General features: G+C 33.4%; 1 protein-coding gene across 8 annotated transcripts in view; it reads right to left on the reverse strand.

The window, feature by feature from the left end:
- PDS5B (PDS5 cohesin associated factor B) overlaps positions 1-26,959 on the reverse strand; it is a 178,522-nt gene that overhangs the window by 83,793 nt on the left and 67,770 nt on the right. For all 8 annotated transcript variants that reach the window (XR_009595232.1, XM_027973013.3, XM_015098135.4 and 5 more), the window contains exons 7-13: positions 21,431-21,511; positions 17,049-17,189; positions 14,829-14,944; positions 12,108-12,202; positions 9,084-9,229; positions 6,741-6,892; positions 5,388-5,501 (exon numbers count right to left, since the gene is read on the reverse strand). Coding sequence is in view for 7 of the 8 variants with exons in the window: in XM_027973013.3 (XP_027828814.1) it covers positions 5,388-5,501; positions 6,741-6,892; positions 9,084-9,229; positions 12,108-12,202; positions 14,829-14,944; positions 17,049-17,189; positions 21,431-21,511 (845 nt within the window). In the remaining variant the exon portion in view is untranslated. The remainder of the gene's footprint in view (positions 1-5,387; positions 5,502-6,740; positions 6,893-9,083; positions 9,230-12,107; positions 12,203-14,828; positions 14,945-17,048; positions 17,190-21,430; positions 21,512-26,959) is intronic.

Genomic DNA, 26,959 nt, shown 5'->3' on the forward strand with positions numbered 1-26,959 from the left:
ACATTTTAAGTAGACAACTAGTCCCCTCATGCGGGCTTCTCCTCAGTTGCACCAATGCACTACGTTTGCATCATTTCAAAGAAACAGAACTGCCACTGAGCCACAGAAACCTGTCAAATGTTGACGAGAACCTCTCCTCCAATCTGCTCTCAACTGGCAAACTACCCATCAGACTCGGCAGTACAGAACTGTCTAGATGAGAGCCTGATAAATGAAGGAGACGATCACCACCAGGATACCTGATAGTACCACTTACTCTCGAGGATAACAGCTGCTCTGGGCAACGTGGGAAAGGTGGAAATACACACCATGATCAGAGGGCACTCAAGCTGCCTCAGTTCTCCTCTGCAATCATCAAGATACTCAGTTAACTTAGTGACTTATCCAAAAGTGGGTACATATAAAAAGTCTAAAATATAGAAGGTACTTTGTTTCCCCCAAAAGAACACCATCATAGAATAAAATATATGGCTCTTGCAATAAATAAAAATCCTTACCAAACAAATTCTGCCTGTTACAGAGGAGCTATTTTAAATACCATTCAAAATAATTCGACGTCACAAATTCAAATGACTTTCTGGGCTAGAATGGTAATACAAATGAAGTAGGACAGGCGTTATAATACAGTAGTGAGCACTGTGGTGAAATCAGAAACATTAAGTAAACCATCATTATTAGTATTCAGGACGATGGAAATAAAATGAGACAAAATTTCATATCCAAAAGATCCACAAAAAATAAAATGCCAGAGGATGGAGAAACTTAAGAAACCACTGGCAAGAGTATAAATTAGTATAATCATATTGGAAAATGATTTGACTAGTTTATAATGCTGGGAATGTGCATCCTCCACAGTTCCACTCATAGCTGTAACTCCAGTGATCCTAAACCTTGTCTGCCCATTAGAATCCCCAGAAACGCTTTTCTAAACACCCCAATGTGCATACTACCAACTAGACAAATTAAATGACAAACTGAGGATGAGATTCATGTGTCAGTGCTTTTTAAACCTTTCCAAATGATTCCAATATGTAGTCAAATCTGAGAACCATTCACAACTATACCTCAGAGAAATTCTTGCATGTTTACTAAATTGGAAAATGTTCACAATAGCATTATTTGCATTACTAAAAAATGGAAACAACACAAATGTCCATTCTTTCCATGCACTCAGATCTGCAATGTCAAGATGATGGAATAAAACTGTGGAATAATGACAAAGTAATTCAATACCTCAGTGACAATGAATGACCCATAAGCTATGTAGAGAGAGTGGATGAAGTTTAGGAACATAATAGAATGGTATGAGGAAAAAAAAAATCACAGAAGACTATACCGATAATCACTCCATTTTTATAATGTTCAAAAATGATCAAAAACAAAAAATATATAATTAAAGGATACATACATACGTATAATAAAACCATTCTTTAAAAGGAAATGAGAAACACAAAATTAAGGTTAGTGGTTTCCTTTGAGAGGAAGCAGGATGAAAGACGGTGGGTGGTAGATTCACAGACAGTTATTCAGTTCAGTTCAGTTCAGTTCAGTCGCTCAGTCGTGTCTGACTCTTTTCGACCCCAAGAATCGCAGCACGCCAGGCCTCCCTGTCCATCACCAACTCCCGGAGTTCACTCAGACTCATGTCCATCAAGTCCGTGATGCCATCCAGCCATCTCATCCTCGGTCGTCCCCTTCTCCTCCTGCCCCCAATCCCTCCCAGCATCAGAGTCTTTTCCAATGAGTCAACTCTTCGCATGACGTGGCCAAAGTACTGGAGTTTCAGCTTTAGCATCATTCCTTCCAAAGAAATCCCAGGGCTGATCTCCTTCAGAATGGACTGGCTGGATCTCCTTGCAGTCCAAGGGACTCTCAAGAGTCTTCTCCAACACCACAGTGCAAAAGCATCAATTCTTCGGTGCTCAGCTTTCTCCACAGTCCAACTCTCACATCCAAACATGACCACTGGAAAAACCATAGCCTTGACTAGATGGACCTTTGTTGGCAAAATAATGTCTCTGCTTTTCAATATGCTATCTAGGTTGATCATAGCTTTTCTTCCAAGGAGTAACCATCTTTTAATTTCATGGCTGCAATCACCATCTGCAGTGATTTTAGAGCCCAAAAAGATAAAGTCTGACACTGTTTCCCCATCTACTTCCCATGAAGTGATGGGACCAGATGCCATGATCTTCATTTTCTGAATGTTGAGCTTTAAGTCAACTTTTTCCGCTCTCCTCTTTTACTTTCATCAAGAGGCTCTTTAGTTCCTCTTCACCTTCTGCCATAAGGGTGGTGTCATCTGCATTTCTGAGGTGATTGATATTTGTCCCGGCAATCTTGATTCCAGCTTGTGCCTCTTCCAGCCCAGTGTTTCTCATGATGTACTCTGCATAGAAGTTAAATAAGTAGGGTGACAATATACAACCTTGACGTACTCCTTTTCCTATCTGGAACCAGTCTGTTGGTCCACGTCCAGTTCTAACTGTTGCTTCCTGACCTGCATATAGGTTTCTCAAGAGGCAGGTCAGGTGGTCTGGTATTCCCATCTCTTTCAGAATTTTCCACAGTTTATTGTGATCCACACAGTCAAAGGCTTTGGCATAGTCAATAAAGCAGAAATAGATGTTTTTCTGTAACTCTCTTGCTTTTTCAATGATCCAGCGAATGTTGACAGTTATTACTATGCTCCAAAACTCATCATTTCTTTGGGTGCATAAAATACTTCATGACAGTAAATGTAAAGACTTTTGGAGAAAATAACCACAGACAAAATGTAAAGAATAAGTAATAAAATGTTAAAAAGCATTAGGTGTATAGTTGGTCAGTTAATTCGAAAAAGTTGATTAATAGGAAGTAACAGACAAAGGGACATATTGAATTAATGGAGAACTTACAAATGGATAACATAGTTGTATAGAAACTTGAGTGTGGGTATTACAGGGAAGTCATTAGAGAGAATAACTGACTTGAATATCCATGTAGAAAATAATATAAGATTCTTATTTGACATCATGCATAAAAACAAATTATAGGAAGAATAAAGATCTCAATCTGAAAAGCAAATCTTTAAAATTTTATTCAAAAATATGGAACAACAAATTAACCTCAGTATAGAAAAGAATTTTTAAAATGCAGAGAGCATAAGCAAAACAGAAAAGGACTGATATATTTGGTTATATTAAAATTAAAACTTTTATATGCGCTAAGACACCATAAGCATTGTAAAAACATAACTATAATCTCTAAGATATATTGTGCACATACCTGACAGATGTTTTAGTGTATAGAACATATAAAGAAACTTTACAAAAAGTTGATATAAAAAATAACTTCAAAAATGTTATACACATACACACACACATACCTTACTTATTTTAACTTAAAAGAGATAAGTATTCATGCACCCACCAACCATTTTTGTAGAAATCAATTGATCCACAGATTGGAATTTACTTTCAGCTTTTACATGAAATTATTTTTCAGTATATCTCAAAATATATTTTCAGTATATTATTTTAGTTCTGAAATTGTCATTTATGTTTTATGTATTCTATTCACAAATTTTTAAGTTTTCTTTTCCATTTCTGGTATTAAAGTTGTCATTAGTTGTTTGCTCCTATGGGTTTGGAAGTTATACACTCAAATTTTTTTAGGGGGGACTCAAATTTTTAATAGGTATAATTGGTCTAATTAATCAACATGTCATATCTGTCCTCGCTCTTATACAATGAAAGAATATCAGAGCACTACCTGCCATCTTAACACGTTGTTATCTGACTGTGTGCCCCCTCCCAGGGAACGAGAAGGGTATCCCAAGGACTCTCACGAGCTCACAAATTGTTGCAGCGGTGTAGGTTGACTCAGTGTCAGCCTAGATGCTAATCTACTTTTTAATACAGATCCCAACACTCTTTTAAGAAAACTATCCTATTCCTTCCTTCTGGATTTAGTTTCCTTTTTTACTCTTTAGTAATTTTTTAAGTAGGATCTATGAGTGGTGAACTCTCACTTTTTGCTTAAAAGTGTCTTTAATTCATTACTACTCATGAATGACAGCTGAAATGAGTCAAGGCATCTAGACTGGTTGTGACTTAAAATAGTTTGTTCCAAAAGGAATATACATATATATATCGTATCTCATCCACGCTAAGAGGCCATCAACTGCACCATGAAGAAAAGGATGCATTCCAATTTCAGAGATGTTAGCATATTAAAATTTAAGGTTTTACAATCAATTAAATACAGTGGAAACATATTCTACTATATGCAGTGGAAAAAGAATGAGTTTTGGAACCAGGTAGAACTGAATTCAAATTCTGGCCTTGTCCCTTACTACTTGTGTAATTTTATGCAAGTTAACTGATCTCTGTAGGATTCAGTTTATCACGTGGAGAACAGAAAAAATATTACTTATGCTAGGCACTGCCAAGTTTTTTCTGTAAAAGGCCAGATGGTACATTTCACAAGCTTTGTGGGTCATAAGGTCCCTGTTGAAATTACTCAACTCTGCCAATTGCAGCAGGAAAGCAGACACAGTTAAGATACATTCCTGTGCCTGAAATACAGACGATATTCAGAAATGTACATTTTCCCTCCTACAATCTTTTTCTCTACATTTCTGTGAAAGATATAAACAGACATATAACAATTTCCATGGGGGAAGTGAAGTGAAGAATTCCATTAAGCTGTGATAGGAATGAAAATTAGGTACAGCTCCCTAGACTTCTAATTTTTTCATATGTAAACCCCATTAGCTGGGGGTTAAGTTACCCATTTACTAGAATATTGAGGATCTATACTTTCTGAAATCTAGAGCATGTCAATCTCCAGGACTCAATTTCCTAAGCCTCAGTACAATTCAATTAGCAATTCCTCTTCCATGTACAAAGTGCCAAAAGGCCTTCAAAAGCACTTTTTGAATGAAACACAGTCATAAAAATATATATTTGCTTACCTTTATGCCAAACTATAACACCATGTTGAGATTATGAAGCACAAAAATACGTATCCTACTGGTTTACACTATAACTCAAATCAGTATCAGGTAAAAATAAGAAAGTACTACTTTCACAATATGGACCCTTCTGATGCCTTAAGGAATATAAGCAAAAAACAAAAAATACATCAATATTTCTTGAGACAACAGAAAAAACCAAGTCCTAAAAGCTACCTAATCAATCAGCTGTTTTTCAGTTAGTTACAAAAATCCTTGTTAATCCCATGTTAGTAGCGGTACTTTTATCCAAGTATTCTATTGTGTCTGACCATTTAAACAATGTACATTACATAAATTGTCGACATTAAAAATACAGTTGTTTTCATTTCCATAAAATCCAGTATACTGCAAAAGATAGAAAGAACAGAGTTTGACATCTGAAACATACTTCACTGCATTTAAATCCAGGGTGGCATACAAGTAATACAAGCATTTCATGCGTTCTGTTGTTTCCAAATTGTGGGGGACCATGTATTGAGCAAAGATCCGTTCAACAAGCAATCTATGAAAAAACATAAAGTACTCTATTAATTTCTATAAATATATGTATTACATATGTATATAAATTTCCAAAACATATAAAAATACATATGAGAGCTTCTTCTTTCTGAGTGGAGATGAGATTTACAAATCAAAAGATTTCTTTAACAAGAAGAGCCTCCCCCACCCCACAAAAAAAATGGCAGCTGGATATACAAGAAAAACTCCTATACCTAGCAAAGCGCTACTTTTGCATGACTTTGGGCAAGTTATGTACTAGGGGCTCAATTTCATTAACTAAATAATAAAGGGTTAAAAAACTACATTAGAACTTTCCAAGCAACAAATTCTAATCTAAGTTAAAACTAACAAGGAAATATATGTCTTCTGAGTTTCCAGAGTGATCATCATGAAAAACGACCTAGATAAAAGAACAAAAAGAACAGGGGAAAGGGGAGCTACCAAATCAAAATGAAAATCTCTGTGCACTGTCACATGCTCAAAAAGCTTTAAAATGTCAATTTTTTAAAAATAGTAACTGTGAAACTTCTTAGATGATATCAACCTAAGATACTCAGTTTCTACTTCCTACACCTCTTAAAATTCTAAGATGTCCTACTGGTTCTTAATTTTCTTATTTTGATCTTTACAGGTAAGATCATTTGGACCCCACTAAAAATTCATCAAACCAATGCGGACTGGAAGCAGGATTTACAAGTCTACTAACTATAGAATGGATAGGTTCCATACAAGATCTAATCTTATATACTGGAATAGAAAAACACAAAGACTATATTCAGATAATGTGTTTTTATATATAAATTTATAAATTATTTTTTTAGCCTTAAGTAGGAACGGTTTTTATTTAAAATGCCTAAATATAAAAGGTGTATATTTGACTTTTATTTGAAAAAAAAATCAATGTGAATCCTTATAATACAATTACCTATGAAACAATATTTAAATTATAATTGCATACATTTCTACTTTCAAATATTACTCAGTTAAAATACAGTATACGAAAATGACCATAAAAGATGTAGCCATCCCTAAAGTTATATGTACATCACTGCTTCATTTATGGCTTTGGCAGGAAAGCAACTAGTCACTCAAAATTTTTAATTTGCAGTAAAAACCAAAGAGCGACTTTAAAATTATAAAAAATAAAATTAAAAAATAGTTCACCTAAAACAACAGCTCAACAACAGTTATATAATACCAAAAAGCACCAAACATTTTACTTATGGTCTCTTTAACTTACCTATCATCAATACTATTTTGATAATATATATGGAGCAACTTGTCTTTGATCCATGAAATCTGTTTTGCAGCATCTTTCCCAGCTGCTGATTGTAAAGCATATTTCTTATAAATCTGGGCAAGTCCCATCATGGCTTCTTTGCGTACTCTCCACTTAAAATAAAAACATTTTTTTAAGTAATTCAAAAATGCCTCCTTATATTAATTCCTTCAAGTTTACTTCCCCCCTTTTCTATTTACTTTACACAATATATTTTAATCCTACCTCACTTACTAGATGTTAATTTGCAATAACTATAGACAACTATCATTTTAATATTTACTATATCAAGCACAGATATCTATTAATATATAAATAATTTTAATGCTTTGGTATCTCCCAGAGAAGGAAATGGCAACCCACTCCAGTATTCTTGCCTGGAAAAATCCCATGGACAGAGGAGCCTCTTAGGCTGCAATCCATGGGGTCGCAAAGAGTCAGACACGACTGAGCGATTTCACTTTTGATATCTTAGACCCTTACCAACCTCTTAAAACAAATTTCACTCACAATCTACTTAATGTCATTTAGAATTAGTGAGGGGAAACATGTTACCAACTTTTAAAAGGCAAAGACAGTTAAGTGCATAAAGTGTGTGCTATTCCTTATAGAATTTTTCCAAATTATGGTCTATATTAAACATACTTGTAAAGGTACATAGAATAGTGGCTTTAACAGATGCTGAATGTAAAGACACATTAGTGGTTCATTTTGTATACCTGGGAAAGACATTCAGGTGTCAGAATAACGTATTCAACTATTTTTTTTTAATGAGTACATATCTGCTATATATCTAACATTAATTATCTCGGTATGAGATTAACCTTAAATTTTACAGCACTATAATCAGTAGGATGTTAGTAATATTCAGAACTTCACAAATCTGCAAAAATTATTCATTTTTCCTTTGCAGTCATAGCAACATTTTTCTTTTGGTTTCTCTTTTAATTACAGTAAAGAATAGTTCTTATTTCATCCATCCATTGCATACACACGGAAATAAAAGACTTCAAAAGCTTTACTCAAAATTCAATACATTTGTAAAAACTGTAATATCCAATTTCCTATCTTACCTCTAGTTCCTGAAACTGGTGTTTTAGGGAGAATTTAAAGATACAGAGCAAATTTTAATACTGCCAATAATGTAAATACATTTAACAACTTTTTGGTATTCAATATATACAGAATGACCCAAGCAGTCCTACAATGAACACAACACGATGATCAAACACATGTGAAGCATGATACCAACAACACACAAACTCTGACCATGAAGAAGATTACTTAAACAACACTCAGAAGGCTGTCACCCTAGCATGATGCAAACCTCTTTGTCTTCCTTTACAACTTTTGGCCTTTTCATTGTTTAGTATCCTACTGATATATTCAATAAAGACAAGTCTAAACTTATCAGTTAAAATAAGTTGCTCTGAATACCTACAGATTTCACAAGAAAACCATGCAACTCCTGTCCATCTATTCTGCACCCACAACCAGCATGATCAAAGAGAGAATTAAATGATGAAGAGAGCACAATCAACCTTGTAAGCGACTGTCAAAATGTTGTAAAGTATTTGCCTGGTTAAAGTTAATAACAGCTACCAACAAGCCTCCTGCTTTCTTTGCTAATTAACCCCTAAATACATCAAAGATTTTCATCTTTCATTAAAATTACTCTTAAGTCTAAGTCTATAAAATCCATGCCATGAAGGAAAGGCAATGGGGAGGAGTGGAGAATGAATATTCACTGAAACACTAAGCACCGAACACACTCCAGGCAACAAGGAATACAAACATAACAAGACACAGTCCCCTGTTCGGAAGCCACTAACTAATGAGTGGAGCTATTTGGTGCTCAAGGAAGAAGGTTTGGGGTCATGGAAGGTGGCCGAGAAGCATGCTGCTCTGCTCGGGTTAGCTTTGCCATGTTGAAAACATCTTTTATTTTCTATTCCATAGAAATTATAATACAATCAGCTAGAGGACTATGAACTGATACCCGTATGAAAGGGAAAAGAGAAGTTGTGTCAGTTCTTTACAAAGTCACTTATTAAGATCAGTGTACAGGTTAAATATCTGACTAATCTACCACTTAGACCTGTCCCATTTGAGGATAAACAAATAAGATGAACAAAATTTAATGTAACAAAACGTAAAACCTTCTTATAAACATTTTAGATATTAAAATGCTCCCCCCCAAAAAAGAGCTAATTTCATTTAAATCTCAATATTTGCAAATGAAACTCTATTAAAACATCGAGTATTCAAAATACAAACCTACTAGTAATTATTATCCCTACTTACCCGTTTGTCTAATGTTCTCTCTCTCACAAAATTAAGTAAGTGATCATTGACCAGAAGAATATCTTTTTTAGCAGCTGTAACTATAGACACAATAACATCATGCCTAATAGCTTCCTCAGGGTCATGTGACCTCACTTTAAGATACTCTGAAAGATAAAATTTTATTTGATTAAAATGGAACTTTGACAATTAAAATGTCTTAAAAGATTGCATAAGACCTTTGAAAATAAACCACAACAAAAACAAAACCTAAGTAGAATGTTTAACGTTTCAAAAATATTAGTAGCAGGTGAGACAGAAAGGAAGAAAGAGAAGGAAGAAGGAAGGAAGGTTAGTACTTCAGTCAAAATACAATAGTTTACATGCAACTGAGTAGTAAATCCCCTCCCCATCTATGGGGCAGGGTGGATGACTTGAGTTCCTAGGCTCAGTAATTTAACAAGCCACATAAATGAATCAAGAAGTATATCAATATTTCACTTTTATTTTAATGGTTAAAATATTCAAGTCAAGTGGTTCTGCTGGGAAAAGACTAGAGAATATAAGTTTCTATCTCCCTTAACTAGGCAAACCCTTAGTGAGGTTATTGAAAGATTAAATTAAGATAATGGCAGTAAAGAAATAGGATTATAGGAAAGAGCATAAGACAATTCCACTTAACTAAAAGAAAGACCAAAGGGATGACAGAAGAAATGAAACATTCAACAATTATGAGAGACTGGAGGAAAATATTAAAGCAAAAAACATGGGAGTTCAGATCTGGCACTCAGAAAACTGAAAGAAAAATGAACAATCTTCAGTAATGATATATTAGGTTTAAGGAAGAGGTACCACAAGTGAATATATTCCCTGGTGGCTGATGGTAAAGAGTCTGCCTGCAATGCAGGAGACCCGGGTTCGATCCCTGGGTCGGGAAGATCCCCTGGAGAAGGAAATGGCAATCCATTCCAGTATTCTTGCCTGGGAAATCCCACGGATGGAGGAGCCTGGCAGGCTATAATCCATGGGGTTGCAAAGAATCGGATATGCCTGAGCACCTTCATTTTCACTTTCACCACAAGTGAACATAAATTATTATTCAGCTTTTTAATTAGAAGATTAGTAAGTATAATTTCGTTGTTCAGATCTGGAGTAACATATATAGCCATGTCTATAAACAACACACAATGCTTATGATTGTAAACAGATTTACTACTCAATAAATGAACAGTTAACAAATATAATGTAAAAAGCTCATAAAACCAATGCCCAGGTCCTAAGCTCCTCCACCTTGAGCATTCTCTACCAAATGGAACTATTTCAAACAGTGAGAAAGATAGTAGGTGTGATAGGTAATGAAAAGTGGACACTGTACAATAATATAGAACAGAAGAAACCACGGAACAAGACACCAAAGGCCAGTCTTCATCCAAGGTGATGCTGTATATATGGTGGAACTGGAAAGGAGTCCTTTATTATAAGCTCCTTCCAGAAAACCAAATAATTAATTCCAACAAGGACTGGTCCCAATTAGACCAAATGAAAGCAGCACTCAACAAAAAGCATCTGGAATCAGTCAACAGAAAACACAATCTTCCATCAGGATAATGCAAGACTGCATGTTTCCTTGATGACCAGGCAAAAACTGTTACAGATTGGCTGGGAAGTTCTGATTCCTTGCATCATTCACCAGACATTGCACCTTTGGTTTTCCATTTATTTCGGTCTTCACACAAAAAAAGTTCAATTCTGTGGAAGACTGTAAAAGGCACCTGAAACAGTTCTTTGCTCAGAAAGATAAAAAAGTTTTGAGAAGATGAAATTATGAAGTTGCCTGAAAAATGGTAGAAGGTTGGGAAATGAAACAGTGAATATGAAGTTTAAAAAAGTTCACAGTGAATATAAAGTTTACTAAAGTTTTTGGTAAAAATGCAAAGTGTGTGTTTTATTTTTAAATTAAAAACCTGAAGGCCAACCCAATAATAATAAGCAATAATATGAAAGTTGGGAAAGAGACTGCTCAGAGTTGAAGTATTCAAGGGTCCTTGATTGCTCAGAAAGAAGCTAGTATTCTGATTAACTTTAGACTTAATTAGTCAACTATGCGGTGAAAGCATGAAGAAGAATTAACTTTCAGGCCCATGGGGATAAAAATGGAAAAATGAGAAGAAAATACACTGAGCAGATGAGAGGAAAAATAGAAATAAGAGAAGCAAAGAATAGGCGTGTAAAATAGAAAACACAAAATAAGATCATAGGAATAAGTTCAACTATGTTAAATTCAATATATATTTTCAATAAAATGTTTAAATCACTTTAAGAATACTACATATAATTTATAGATATGTACACATGGAACATAGATAGAAAACCATGAACACGTTGTAGACCAAATTTTAGAGAAGTTACTCTAAGCAGGAAAGAGAATCCCTTGTGAAAAGTGTTTCAACTGTATCTACAATGTATTTTCTTTTTCTTTTTTAATCTCCTAAACTAATACAGCAAAATGCTAACATTTCCGAGGAAGACAGTGGCTGCTATATTCATCTATATTTTCTGAACTATTTCATAATTTCATATCTGGCAACAGTCAGATATGTAATATTCACATTACTATAAAAAATGAAATATCTTATGAATTTACAGATTTCAAGAAAGTTATCTCCATTAAGCATGGTTAGTTTATATATTGATGACTCTCATGTAAGTTTTCAAAATATTAAAGACCACTGAAGTCTCATAATGTATTCAAAGTCAAGACCTATTCAAATCCGAATGCCTGAAATAAATTACTCTTAAATTAAGAAACCAACACTGCCTCTGATAACACTACTTTTTATGTACGTGATTGTAGCCTCCACTGTACTAGGAGGTAAAATTCTAGCTTCAGAGAGTAACTACCATGATGGTGAATTTGAAGATTCCACCCACTAAAATCACAAAAAAAGGACAAAACAGAAGGTTTTTGTGCTATATATAAAGCCTATCTTTTTTTTTTTTCCCAAAGAGCACCAAGGAATATTTGCCATTATGGGTATACAGTACCTGTTAAGTCCTTTGCTAAATCAGGATGGTTCATGAGACAATGGCTAGCAAATTTCACACATTCCAGGCGGATGGGTACATGGATATCATTAAACCTGAAAAAATACAAAAGCACAGAGTAATCTTTAGTATAAGAGAAACAGACGTGTTTAATCTGCACTTGATTTATATTTATTTCTCTAATTAAAAGAAAAAATAATTTATACAGCATAATTCAAAGCACAACCATAGTATTGTAACAAAGATTTGTATACTATGCACGTACAAATGCTATGGAACCTTTATATTAAACTAGGTCAATCTCCTGTGAGAACTATGTACTTTTAAGGAGCATGTTTAAACAATACACATTTGGCTCAAAAATAACTGGAATGACAAAATTTTTCCTATAAATATTATACTTTAACATATATATGCTTATGCAAGTGTTAAGTATATACACAGTTCATGGATACATTATTAAATCTCATACTGAAATAAGAACTCTTCCTCAAATTATTCTTTCTTAAATATAGAACATTTACAAATGTTTCACAGATCTTGTACTAAACCCTGTATTATTTTATGACTTTAAAATTGTGCCAATAATTACTCCTATCTATTATAGTTAACCATCATAATTATTTACACTAACATCAATCAAATCTTTACATAAAAATGTAGGTATCTCAGTATGCATCTCTGGAAAGTTAAAACTTTTTGGCCAATATGTTATTTAACTATCTTTACCTTTTATACTTCCCCTCTCTTTTTCTTCTCCCATATAACCTGGTGAACCAATTGTTTTGTGCTTATGTGTGTAGTGGTTTTCCACAGTTTAGACTGTGCTTAATCCTACCATTCTGATGTCAGCTACCAGGTTCCCCTCTCTCCTAAATCCTGCAAATTAGTAATCAGGTCTACAGATTTGATCATATTCAGGTTCATTTTTTTAAAGCAAGACCTGATACAGTATCATGTTCCTCCATCAGGAAACATACAGTCTAGTTATCTAAACCACCAGTGTTCAAAGCCTATAATATACCTAAATTCATTATGAAGTACAAAACAGAGATTAAAAATATATATATTGAGTAACAAGAACAAGATTTTCCATTCAACATTTTCGCATGTCTTAATTCTCAAAGATCAAAAAGTTTCCCGATCTTATACCACCTAATACTGTAAGAGACACAATTTAGCAACAAAAAGACAAATAGCAGTCTACTGAATGATCAACAAGTTACTCATAAAAGCTTAATATTAGGGGAAAAAAACTGCTTCATGAAGTGCACCCAAAAAAAGTTACATAAAATCTAGTCTTTAGTCTCATGGTTTCCTGAGTAATTTGAATCTAAGTACTCAATCTATGTCTGTACCTTCTCAACTAAGCATGTACCATATAACCACTAAAAGACATCTTTAAATAAATACTCTAGCTCCTTAAAATGGGTAATAATATGATTGTTTATGCCATTAACAATACAAGGAAAAACTACAATGTAGTAAAAAGGTAACAAATTTAAATTAGAATTTTTTCTCCAAAAATTCTACAGTGGTCTGGTGAACCCAAGTCCTGATTTAAAGATATATTAAATGTCTTTATGTAAAATTATATTTTTTGTTTTGAACACATTTTTTGTTTGAATAAAATACATTTTGACTTTTATTAGTAGTTGCATAATTTAATTAAACATAAAATATTGGGCCCTCTTGCTTATTGTATTTAAGGTGAAAAAGTCTAGAAATCAAATTCAAAATGACAATGGGCTAAGATTTATCAGTTTAACACACCTCGTTAAATATTATTATTGAGCTACATAAGAAATAAGAAATCAGAGTAAAAATTTAGTGCTTAATGTATAAAGGCTTATCTCTTCATTTAACAAATTAGAAAAAACAAGTCCAGAAGAGATTAACTGTATTATAATCACTGATGGCTCTGGTAGTGAAATAGAAAGAAAAGTGGCAGTAACAATGCAAATATCTCAACACAAAGAAAACAAAATAAGATTCAATCTTATTTACTTATTTATGACTTAACTGCATTATTTGTTATAAGCATAATAAAAAGCGGGGCGGGGGGGTGGGGGGAGAAATCCTCCTCTATCCTCAAGGTCAAAGTAGGTTTCAGCCAAGATACTGAGAAGTGGTTTTAATATATTCAAGATCAGGGACATCTTTAGAAAAGTAATAAATTCCTCACACAGAAAAAACACACAAACATATTCAAATTTTGCAACCAATTTCACAAGGTTTATGGATCATTTAAAAGCATACAAGAAAGCCCAGATTATCAATTCTTCTTTATCATAAGAAATGCAGAAAGGAGGTTAGTAGGAGAAACATACATAATCATTTATTTACCCATTCTATGGATACTCTTATCCTTACAAATCTCCAAATAATATAACTAAATATAATTTTTGTGGAGCGGCTATATCTCACAATGATGTATTTGCAGTCGGAATGAATCATTGCTATGTAATAACACACTTCAACTTCATGATTATAATACTCTGTAAGATAGCTATTTAAATATATTATCTTTTAAAAATTGCTAAAAAAAGTATTTCTGAAGACAAGGGGAATATGTAAATATGGCTAATCACTATCAGCATCAAAAATTTCAAAATACAAAATCCTTCATCTATGAAAAAATCCCAAATGTGGATGTTGTTTTAAATTAATAAGTAGACATAAACACATATTACTTTAAAATAGGACACCATAATCATGTACCTGCCCAAGTAACACTGCCAAAGTGGTTTGTTTTGAGAAGCCAATTCTGAATCCTTTGCCCCAAACATTTTTGCCAGTAGTTTAACAACTTGAAGACGTTCCTCATTATCATTGCTCTAAAACAAAACACAACCACAGCTTTAAAACCATGCGGTAGATATACTCAGAATAATTTTTCCCATGATTTACCTTTAAAAACCTTGAAAACTTTCTATGAATTTCAGTTGAAAAATTATACATAAAAAATGTTCAATATATTTTTCACAAAATTAAATGTTATCTTCAATGCTCTAATCATCTCAAAGTACATTAAAGAAGTACTCCTGTACATGAAAATTCATCCCAAAGTTTGATTAAAACTTAATGGCTTGGCCTACAATTGAGGCTTGTTTCCATTCAAAATCAAAAACTAATTCACATCAAACCAACTTGGGACCCTAGAAAAACTATTTGTGGTTTTTAAGAACAGACATTGACAGAGCCCAAGCCTACAGTAGAGAGAGAATTATGTATGACTGTTTAAGCTCTTTGTAGAAATAAATACGCACTAAATCTCCCAATACAAGAGTCAGTTCATCTACATACAGCAGATTCCTAATGGAGTTTAACAATGTGATGAAGCCTCACAGATAAGAAAACTAAAGTCTCTGTTATACATACAACACAAGTACTCTGCAGATAAGAACTCAAGCTTCATTATTGATTTTGGTGCCTCTAATACATGACAACACTTAAATGAATGAGCCAGCCACAATGCTAGACTTGAACACAAAATGTGAGACTGTTACAAAGCGCTAATAATCAAGTTACTTAGGCAGCACTGTACAGATTTCTTTTAAATTTTTAAACCAATGCCAAAACCAAGCATTTAAAGACCATATGACCTGACTCCTCTTTATTATTTCTTTTGCTATTCCTCCAAAAGAGTCCATTTCAAACCTGACTGAACATTAGAATGACCTGCAAAGCTTTTAAAAATAAAAACAGCTAACCAAAAACTCATCTCTGAACTCCACTGCCTGAAATTCTGATTTAAGTCAATCTGTCTGTCTGTTAAGGCTCCACAGGTAAAGATTCTAATGGGCAGACAGGGATGATTTAAACTGACTTATGTAACCACAAAACTGTAACTCTTCGTGTTCTGCAGATTCACTCAGCACCTTCCTATCTCTCCGTGTTTCTGCATGCTATTCCCTCTGCTTTAATTGTATGCTGTTTGTATCTTTTATGATACTTATAATATCCAGCCTCTTATTAGATATGGATTTTTCCTCTTCCTCCCATAATGGATGTTAAATTTGCTAGAAGCGGCAATGCTAATTTCTTCTTTTATTTCTTATAGTATTTAATATTTTTCTTAGATGAAATCAGGCCAACAAATAATTAAAGGTGTGACTGCCTTCTGCCTCATCAAAATTAGTGATATGAAAAGAGCGGGCAGAGGAAGGCCAGTGAATCAAATGGCTCAGTTGGCAAATACATCCAAAAGATACCCAGAATAAAATGAGAATAATTATTCGCTGCATTTTGGGGGTAACTACACTATCAACACATTATTCTGTAGCTTTCAAAGAGACAAATTCAAAATTTTAGAAACAAGAAACACAACACATAAATCATCTAACAACTTTTCTGGGTGGTAGAGTGTGGTTCATCAAAGTGTATTAATTATAACCAGATTTATTTAATCTTTATGTAACAATCTGAAAGAGAAAAATATGCCCCAAACCTGCAAATGAAACTGAATTTGATGGCATAATTTAATGCTGAGGCAATAAGGACATTATCAATAGATTCTAGAAAGTCATCTGAAAAGCAAAGGCACTTTTGATACAGGCTAGGTAAGCAAAGATAACGCTCATAAAGGAAAATATTTCACCCTATGTGGATAACAGACTCTAAACCATTTTTATGGCACAATCAAAGGGTCTGGGGAACCACTATAAACTATGCCTTAGAAACAAAAAAAGTCACAACCCAGAAAACATCACCTGGAAAACATTCATCCTGCTAATCATTAATTATAAGCAGATTCAATCTGCTAGGCACCACGTCAGCCACTAGCAAGACACAAACAGGCAAGGCACAAACATGTAAATAAATAACAGTGATACACCATCACACTTAAAACATTCAGTTAAAACCACTGAAGTATTAAAAAGCCACAAATAATGGTTCTTGCTAATCTAGTTGATAAAACCATGTTTTTAGAATAGTTACCTTTAATTTAAATTCAAGCTGGGGTAAAACTGAGAGCAGCAAATGACTATCAATATTATAGAGCTCCAAAATTAAGTCAAAGACATGCTCTGACAAATCGCTGATAGATGTTTTCCCAAGCATCAGAACCTGATTAAAAAACTTTTGAGAAAAATAATTTATTAATAAAAGTACCACAGATAAAGTGAATTTTCTGAAATTTGATTATTTCATTAAATCCATTAATATTCTATACAAAGTCAAAACAGGCATATCAAAATGTTTTCTAACAGGTGGGAAACCACTACAGGTTACCAAAAAAGATAAAACATGGAATTCATCTCATACATAGTAAAAGAAATTTCTATTGATTTATCAATTAGCATATCAATAAACATCCTACCTACCAAACACATTTTATTCCCCATTATGGTACTTACCATATTTTACTCTGTATCACAGTTATTTGCATACACATCTTAGTTTCTCTACTAGATAAATTTCTTAAGGGCAAGGGATCACACTTTGTTCACCACAGCAGTATGGGAGAGAACAGCATGGAAGTCAAAGCCTTACACCTTCATAGTAGGAGCCAACGCCACTTTTAAAATATGTAATTTTATATTTACAATGTAAAACCTCTGATACTTTTTATCTTCTTTTATATTCTGATAAACAATGTGTATATACACACACACACACACAAAGGTTTATAGCACTAATTAAAGTCCAATTAAAAGCACACACAAACAAAAGAAAATCCAAATGTGAACATATTTCTTCTATAGCAGCCAGCACTACCTTCTACACTCAAAACACTTATCACATTACTACTGAAAATGGTAAAAAACCCATGGCGTAATGATCAAGTTCCTATCTATTTAAAGTCTTCCAAATATGTAAAAAAAATTAACCCACAGAATATCCTACATATTATCTCCTTGAAAAAGGCACTAAGGATTCTCTACATCATACAAGCTGCTCTGATCTCTTCTTTCTGTGACAATTAACATACAACTTGGCTTAATGAGGTTTTCTATCTGGAAAGTACAGTCAAAGACTTCACATTTCAACGTCTTCTCTGCTGGTCTTTAGTTCTTGGGTTGTTTTTTAAATGAAGTTCTTTAGACTTATGAACCTGTACAAACTACCTAACCATGAGGGAAGAAAATTAAAAATTCTATTCTACTATTAGTTATTGGTTTTAAAAATAAGTTGTTTGTCTGTGATGTTCATCAATTTTGTGTGAAAGAAGTTCAAGACATCAAAGATTAAATTCTCATTCAAGTTGAAGATAAAATGGCTTTTTTTTCCCATTCAAAAACTTTCTCCTGTTTAAAAATAAATATAGCTTTCCTTAACAAAAGATAATTCTTTCCAATCTGGCCACCTTCGTGCTCAAATCATCAGTGTAGGGAAAATTTCTATCAGTCTGAGAAAGCTCATATGAAAATGGAAGAGGGGGAAAAAAACATTGCCTGGTTTAACTTCTTACAAATTTCATCAAAAACATTTATTTGACACTTACCAATCTCCAGTCTTCATTGCATAACAAAAGCCTAGTACAGTGCCTGATAGTTTAAATTCAGTTTAAATGAATGAATGATGTGTAACAGGTACTATGATACAACTATAAGTAAAACAACTTCCTGAGGGTGTATACTTCAGCTGAAGAAGCAAATACATATTTGACTGAAGTATCTCCCTCTAAAAAACATGAGTCCTTCTGTTACAAACGGTAACTAATTTTCACGTAACATTAAATAACAACTGCCTCCTGATGAAAGGAGGAGGAATAAGTTAAACACTGGTAAGAAATTCTACCTTAAATTTAGATGATCAACTTTAGTTATAAAATAACTGCCACCAAGTGAGATTAAGCAATTTAACCAAATTTTAACTGTATCAAGACAAACACCACATTGTTTCAATGCAACAAAATAATTTTGTGCCATCTCCTAAAACCTGCAATTAAAAAGATCTGGTAAAAAATAATATTACCAAGAAGTGATCCATATAGGGAATTTTTTGAATTGTCACTATGTACTTTCTGTTTTTGATACTGTTGTACCTTTTAAATACATATATGTACTTTGTAGTTTTGTGAGTTGTCAAATTACAAATTCTATTTTAAAAAATAACTCCTAACACCAAAGTGACTTAAGTTCTATATATAAAAACATCACTATCTATTAAAAAAAAAAAACTTCAATGTGTCTACATGCATGAGAGTGAAAAAAGATACAAGTAAAGACGACACAGATGTGGGGTTATATTACCTTGATAGCCTACCTTTATTTTTGCTTGTTAGTTCTCTACTAGGAAGATAAATGAACAATGGCTTCACATGCATAAGTCCAAAAAGACTGAGAATGATTTTTACACTGTACTAAAACCCCACAAGACAAGTAAGCTCACCAGAAAGTATTTTACATGTAATTGTATAGATTTACAGTAGAAAAGTTAAGGAGATTTAGAAGGGCGAACAGGAGAAGGGAAAAAAAGCAATTCTTAATGACTTATTAGCTAACTCTCAAATAAAGCAGGGGAACAAGAAAAAAAGGAAAACAGGGAGAGAGAAGAAAATAATGACAGAGTACTTGGAATAAATATGGAACTGAAGGTATGCTCAGACCATTCTACTCATCCTGCATCTCCTGCCCCCATCCCCAGCTTCTGATAAAGACAAGTATGGAGTGCGCTGTCTATTATCTGTAGCAAGAACTAAGAGCAGGAAACATAACGTGTAAGTGACAGGGAAATGTTTTTACCTTGATATATCTGGGATTATCAGAAGTGTTTTTATCTTTCTTTTAGCTTTTATCATAAATATTTTCAGACATACAGATGTTGAGAGAACAGTATAATGAACCCAATCACCTCATTCTATTCCAAATTTTTTTAATTACCCAAACATTTATTTTCCCAATCCTAGAAAACATACCAACATAGTACAGTGTTATTTTCTTATTTTTGTATCAGAAAAAGTAAGTGTTCCCCTAAAAAAACTGGCTTGGCAGTATCAGCTTAAATAAATGACCACCAGGAGGAGCTCACCTAGTGTATCTAATATCCATGGAGACAATCATTCACAGGCACTTGAAGCAAAGAAATAGGGAAGGGGTACTTAATAACAGAATGCTTAAATGTGGCTCTACAGATTTCAAGTGCCATCATGTCGTACAAAAAGAACTCAATCCACTCAATCTAAGCAATTTACTCCAGCCAATACACAACACTCACAAAACTTGCAGAAATCAATATTTAAGAATTCCCTGGAAATCTTACTGGAGCTATTAAGACAGATTATATAATTCAAGTCTCCAGTTTCTCAAAGTTCACTCTCCAAAACAGTTTCTTTATAAATCAAATACATTTTTCCAAATCATCATGTGCTTACAATTATTTAAGCAATAAGCCTGCAACAAAGACTGGAATTTACCAAGGTATTGTTCCATTTCCATGATATATTTTTATATACCAAATTAAATTTTGTATACTTCAAGAAAAAGTCTCCTTCAATAAACTTCTAGAAAATTAAATACATAATTACAAAAGATTTTCCTTCTTAAATTTTTCCAAGAAGACAGATTTACATCCTTTACATTTTCAGATGTGGATAAAAGTGGAAAGCAGAGTGGAGACAGACCTGCTACACAACTCCAGACGCCAATATCAAGACTGTGTTCTGGATTTGTTCCACTGGATGGAACAATTCACATGGAACACAATGTGAATGGTGCCATCTAGAGTTGTGCAGCTCACCAGAACTTCGGGGGTGAAATAAAACCTCAACAAGCTTCTATCCAAGAACCTAGCAGACAGAATACATTTCTCCTGAAAATAAAGATGGTCAATCTTAAATAAGTAGACCTGAGATGATAATGAAAGGGCTTTTTCAGTGCAATTCTTTCCCATTCTCAGAAAAGGCAGATTTATATGGAATCTATCCCAAGGAGAGTAAGATAGGCAACTTGCACCACATTGCTGTCATTCATACTTGCCTTCAATTTTTACGTCTTGATATTAGTTCATATCTTCTTGTTGTACAAATCAATTTAATTTCCAAAAAGCTGTAAGCAACTTCTCTGAATAATGAAAAGTTCCATATGATTTATCTAATTACATTTAACTCAATTTCCAACAATAAAAACAGTGTAGTTTGCTAACCAAAATAAAAACTGTTTTAGTTACTACGTAATTTGAAAGAAGGAAATGAACAAAAGATAGAGGTAATCTAGAAAATATTAACCAGTAATAATTTTAAATGAGAAAGAAAATACACTTAATGATTAAAACAATAAAAATCTTAAAGTATGTACTACTTGCCAAAACTCTGCTTAGAGCAGTCTTTAAAATTTTGGCTAATCTTTCTGACAACCAATTGGACAAAGAACACTTACATTCGTAATATATGGTTCAATAGCTTGAGCTGTCCTCTTCAGTAAAGCCTTTGCCAAATCGTATGCTTGCTTGTTTAAATTCTGAGGGGGGAGGGGAAAAAATACCTATATTATACACCACTAAATATGAAAAAGGAAATGTTACCTGCATTCACAAAGCTACTCTTAAGTATATAAATGAATAAGAAAACTCTAAAATTCAATTTGAATAAAAGGGAGACAGCACAGCAAAGACACTTTTCTCTGAAGACTAAGTAGTCTGGTAGATCTTAAGATCCCTGTTTAGTATTTTAATACATAATATGTACATGCTTAGTCGCTAAGCCATGTCTGAGTCTTTGGAACACCATGGACTGCAGCCCGCCAGGGTCCTCTAATTGGATTTCCAAGGGAAGAACACTGCAGTGGGTCGCCATTTCCTTCTCCAGGGGGATCTTCTTGACCCAGGGATTGAACCTGGTTTTCCTGCACTGCAGGTGGACTCTTCACCGTCTGAACCACCAGGGAAGCCCATTATAGCATACTACAGCTTATTTACTCATTCTCCTATTCATAGACATGAAATTGTCTTGTACATGGCTCTTGCACATGTAAGAAATAATTTTCTATAAATACTACCTTTATCATTTTTCAAATGAGCTGTTTTTGCCTTATTCTTATTTGTTAAGTTTCTCTATAAATTCTATCCACTAAATATCTGTCAATTATATGCACAACATATCTTATAGTTAACATTTTTACAATGCTTATGGTGCCTTAGGACACAGAAGTTTTCATTTTAATATAACCAGATATATCAATCTTTTCCTATTTGGCTTGTGCTCTCTCCACTACTTGGCTTGTGTTCTCTCTACATTTTTAAAATTCTTTCTACACTGATGTTAATGTTGTTTTATATTTTTGAATAAAACTTTAAACACTGGCTTTTCATATTTAGATCTGGATTCTACCTGTACTTTATTTTTATGCATGATGTAAAATAAGAATCTTGTATTATTTTCCACATGGACATTCAAGTCCATTATTCCCTCCAGAGACTTCCTTGTAATATCCACACTCTCAAGTTTCTATACAACTATGTATCTATTTGTAAGGTATCCATTACTTCCATATGTCCCTTGGTGTATTACTACTACTGCCTGATTTTACAGTCAAAGAGACATATGGAAGCAATGTCTTAACATCAGGTTAAGGTAAGTCCCCGCTTTCTTACTCTTTTTCAAAAACCAATTTGTCCAACTAAAAACACATGCTAACATACACACACATTCACAGTATCTATTTTGATTGGGTTATCTATTAGTATGCAGAGGAATGACATTATTATGATACTGAGTTTCCCATCACATAAACATAACAAATCATGCAACATATTGAAGGGTTCTTTTATACTTTTCCATCAACTGCAATAATTTTCAACACTAAGGTCATGTACAGTTATTAAATTTCTAAGTAGCTCAAGTTTTTGTTAAAAGCTACAAATAAAATTTTTTTCCAGATTACACTAACAGATTTTTATATATTGATCTTATACCTAGCAACTTCAGAATTTTCTTACTTGTTCTAGAAACTAATTCGTATATTTTTTTTTCTGTACAAGCAGTCAGAACATCTGCAAGTAATTTCAGTTTTGTTTCTTATTTCTAATCGTTTTTTATCTTTGGTTTGTATTGTTTTATTCCACTAACTTAGGACCTCCAGTTAATGTCGATTAGAAACAGCATACTTGTCTCTTTCCTGAGTAGAAGTGACATTTTTATAATATCCCTAACTTCAAAGAGAATGCCTCATCATTTCACCATTAAGTGCAGTACCATATACAACCTTAAAGGTTAAAGAAATTACTTTCTATTTCAAATATGCGAATATTCTTTATCATAAGTTATACTGAATTTTAGCAAATAGTTTTCTTTATTGATCTACTGATATTTTTTCTCTTTGCTCTGTTAATTTCCACAAATAGCCTACTATTAACCATCTTTGTATTCCTAAAATTAAGTCAATTTGCTCATTACCAATATTACTTTGTATCATTCTGGATACTGTCCATTGCTATTTTATACTGGATTTACATGAGTATGCTGCTGCTGCTGCTGCTGCTGCTAAGTCGCTTCAGTCAAGTCCGACTCTGTGCGACCCCAATAGACTCCTCTATCCCTGGAATTCTCCAGGCAAGAATACTGGAGTGGGTTGCCATTTCCTTCTCCAATGCATACATGCAGGCTAAGTCACTTCAGACTCTGTGCAACCCTATGGACAGCACCCCTCCAGGCTCCTCTGTCCACAGGATTCTCCAGGCAAGAATACTGGAATGGGTTGTCATTTTAAATTAAATTATCCTTTCTTGCACTTGGTTTTGTCTAGTTTCCCTATGAAAATTAATTCTGCTCATAATGTGAACTGTAGAACATGCCTTCCTTTTTATAATCTGAAAAAGCTTTCTAAATATCAGGATTACATGGCACTTAAATGATTAATAGAAATCTGCTCGTGATGGGTTTTAAGTTCTTTTATGCTCGGTTTGAGTTCTGTGGCTGTTGCTATTATTATTGTCATGGCTGTTTGGCATGAAGGCCTTTGTTTGTTTTATGGATACAGTTTCTAAAACCAATTAAATTTTTTACTGGTTAAAGGTTATTCAAATTTTTCTCTCTTGAGAAAAAATTGGCAAGTTCTATTTTCTAGAAATTTGACCAATTCCTAATATGTTAGCATAAAATAATGTTCATGGAATTGTTTCTGATCTTTTTAATGTTTGCTGTTCTTCATTTCATTCTAAAACTGTTTATTGATACCATCTCCCTTTTTTTGATTTGACGTGATTTGACTTAAATTACCAACTTTAGGTTTTTCTGAAATGTCACTGTATTTTCCATTTGATTAACTTCCATTCTTCATTGTTTACTTTCTTCTACCATTTGTACACTCTAACCATATTTTTATAACTTTTTGAGCTGGAAACAACTATAAAGTTGCATTCACAATATTTAACTTGAATCCCAGAGGATTCAATATGTATCATTTTAATTATCATTTCTAAATATCTAGTAATTTCCATTATGGTTTATTCTTTTGACAGATTAATTATGAGTGCTACAGCATTGTTAGCTTTGTGTTTTAAAATCCTCAAGAACCACTGGTCTATTAGATTTATAATTACTGGGAAGTTTTTAAAATGGCCCAGCAAACTGTGAGTTTCTCCTTATAATTTTTCAATATATGATTTATATATTAATATTTTTAGCCTATGTAATTGCAAGTTAGATATCATTTTAGCACTATAATTTATCACTGTATAAAACCGTTCTCTACCCAGTAAAGACTATACTACCCAAAATCAATACAAGCTACTTCAGTCAGTATGTGCTTGGCAAATACTTTTCCCATCCTTTTAGTGTCACCTTTGGTGAAATTATTTTTGTTGTTATCTCTTATTAACAATGACCAGGTGGATTACTTTTAATCTAATCTGACAACCTGAAGTAGTCAATTTGGTCCATTTATATTTATTTTAATTCTTCCCTGCATTGTAATCCTTAAAGTTTTAACAAAAGTATTTCATTTAAAGTTCAAAGTAAATTTTTTACAGCTCTATCCTCCTGATCATCACCAGGATCATATCACTCACTGACTCCATTAAGTCATTCAATCTTACATGCTATTTTTATCCAGTGGTTTAGGACCATTTTGTTAATATCCCTTTAATAAGTACAACTTTTACTACTATTGTTTTTGCTTTATATCAGTTCTTACTTAGAGCATTTCGTTGTTCACCACTACTACTTACATTTTACTTCTTTCAAGTTTCAATTTCCAGTATTCTAAAGTATTTGAAGAGTAGTAGTTCTTTCAGGAAGGGTATATTGACAAGTTGTATATTTAACGTCTTAAGTTCACTCAAACTGGATAGCAACTGTGTCTGTGTACAGTTATTTTATCTTAGCACTTTGTGAAATATAGGTCCATTATCTTCTGGCATCTGTCCTTGCTACTGAGAAGTCAGACATCACTTTAAGGTTTATTCTTTGTAAGGGCTATGCTTTACCCCTCTGGATGCTTTGTATGAACACATTATTTCTATTTCAGCATTCTACAATTTCTCCAGGATGTGTCTGCACTGGGTTTTGTTTATATTCTGATCATGACTCTTTTGTTACCTCACTCATAAATTTATGCTTCTCATCAATTCTAGAAAATGTTAAGCAAATATATACTTGCATATCATTTCTTTTTCCATTCTTATTTGGTGTTCTGTATCACTTTTAGATATACTGGACCTTTGCAGTCTCTCTTTCACCTATTAGAATCTTTTGTTTTCCTTATCTCACTGTATTTGTATAATATCCTCAGATCTATACCCTAGTTCTCTAAATGTCTGTTACAATCCAATAAAGATTTTTATCTCAATGACCATTTTTAATTTATACTTTTCTTTCCCCTAACCTTACACCTTCTCCTTTTCTATGTCTAGCTATCATGTTTTTTAACTCTTAAACTCATAGGCATTAAGACATAAAACTGTTATATTTAATTCTGTTAAAGGCATTTATCATTTTTAGTTTATAAATATATTATCTGAATTTTTAGTTAGTGCCTGATTTTTCAGTATTCAGGGACTATTTTAACAGTTTGGAAATTTTGGATTATGAGGTCATTTTTCACTGGCAATATTTCTGAGAAAGCTGTATAGCTATAATTTAAATTATATTTTGCCAGAAAGGTCTTAAGTTTGCAAAGACCTTTATACTGGTGAATCACAGAACCATATTTCCACTGCTTACTAGGGTGTTAGTCATTTCCAAAGAACAAAACAAACACATATACACACACAACTTGATTAATATTACCCAGGCAAGAAATAACAGTGACATCAACATTTCCTTCTTTCCAAATTAGTAAAGACTTCTCTTTTAATTTCACCCCTCCTTTCAAACTATACTATCACTATTTTTACCCAAGGCCCTAATTGGTTATGTATCTCCCAACATACATAAGAGAATCAAAGAAGAGAAAATGAAAGCGTTAGTCGCTCAGTCATGTCCAACTCTTTGCGACTCCATGGATCGTAGCCTGCCAGACTCTCTGTAAATTTCCGGGTAAGAATATTGGAGTGAGTTTCCACTTCCTTCTCCATGGATCTTCTCAACCCAGGGATTGAATCCATTTCTAAGTAGCTATTAATATATTCCTTGAAACATAATCCTATATAAAACTGAATTATAGATATTTTATCATGTGTACTAAATCTATTATCTCTTCTTTCCATTTAATTAATGACTAATAAGTGTTTCATGTTTTCAGTTCAGTAAATTGCGTCTGACTCTTTGCAAACCCATGAACCACAGCACACCAGGCCTCTCTGTCTATCACCAACTCCCAGAGTCCACCCAAACCCATGTCCATTGAGTCAGTGATGCCATCCAACCATCTCATCCTCTGTCGTTCCCTTTTCCTCCTGCCCTCAATCTTTCCTAGCATCAGGGTCTTTTTCAATAAGTCAGCTCTTCACATCAGGTGGCCAAAGTATTG

This window comes from Ovis aries, chromosome 10 (assembly GCF_016772045.2).
Source record: "Ovis aries strain OAR_USU_Benz2616 breed Rambouillet chromosome 10, ARS-UI_Ramb_v3.0, whole genome shotgun sequence".
Lineage (NCBI taxonomy): Eukaryota > Metazoa > Chordata > Mammalia > Artiodactyla > Bovidae > Ovis > Ovis aries.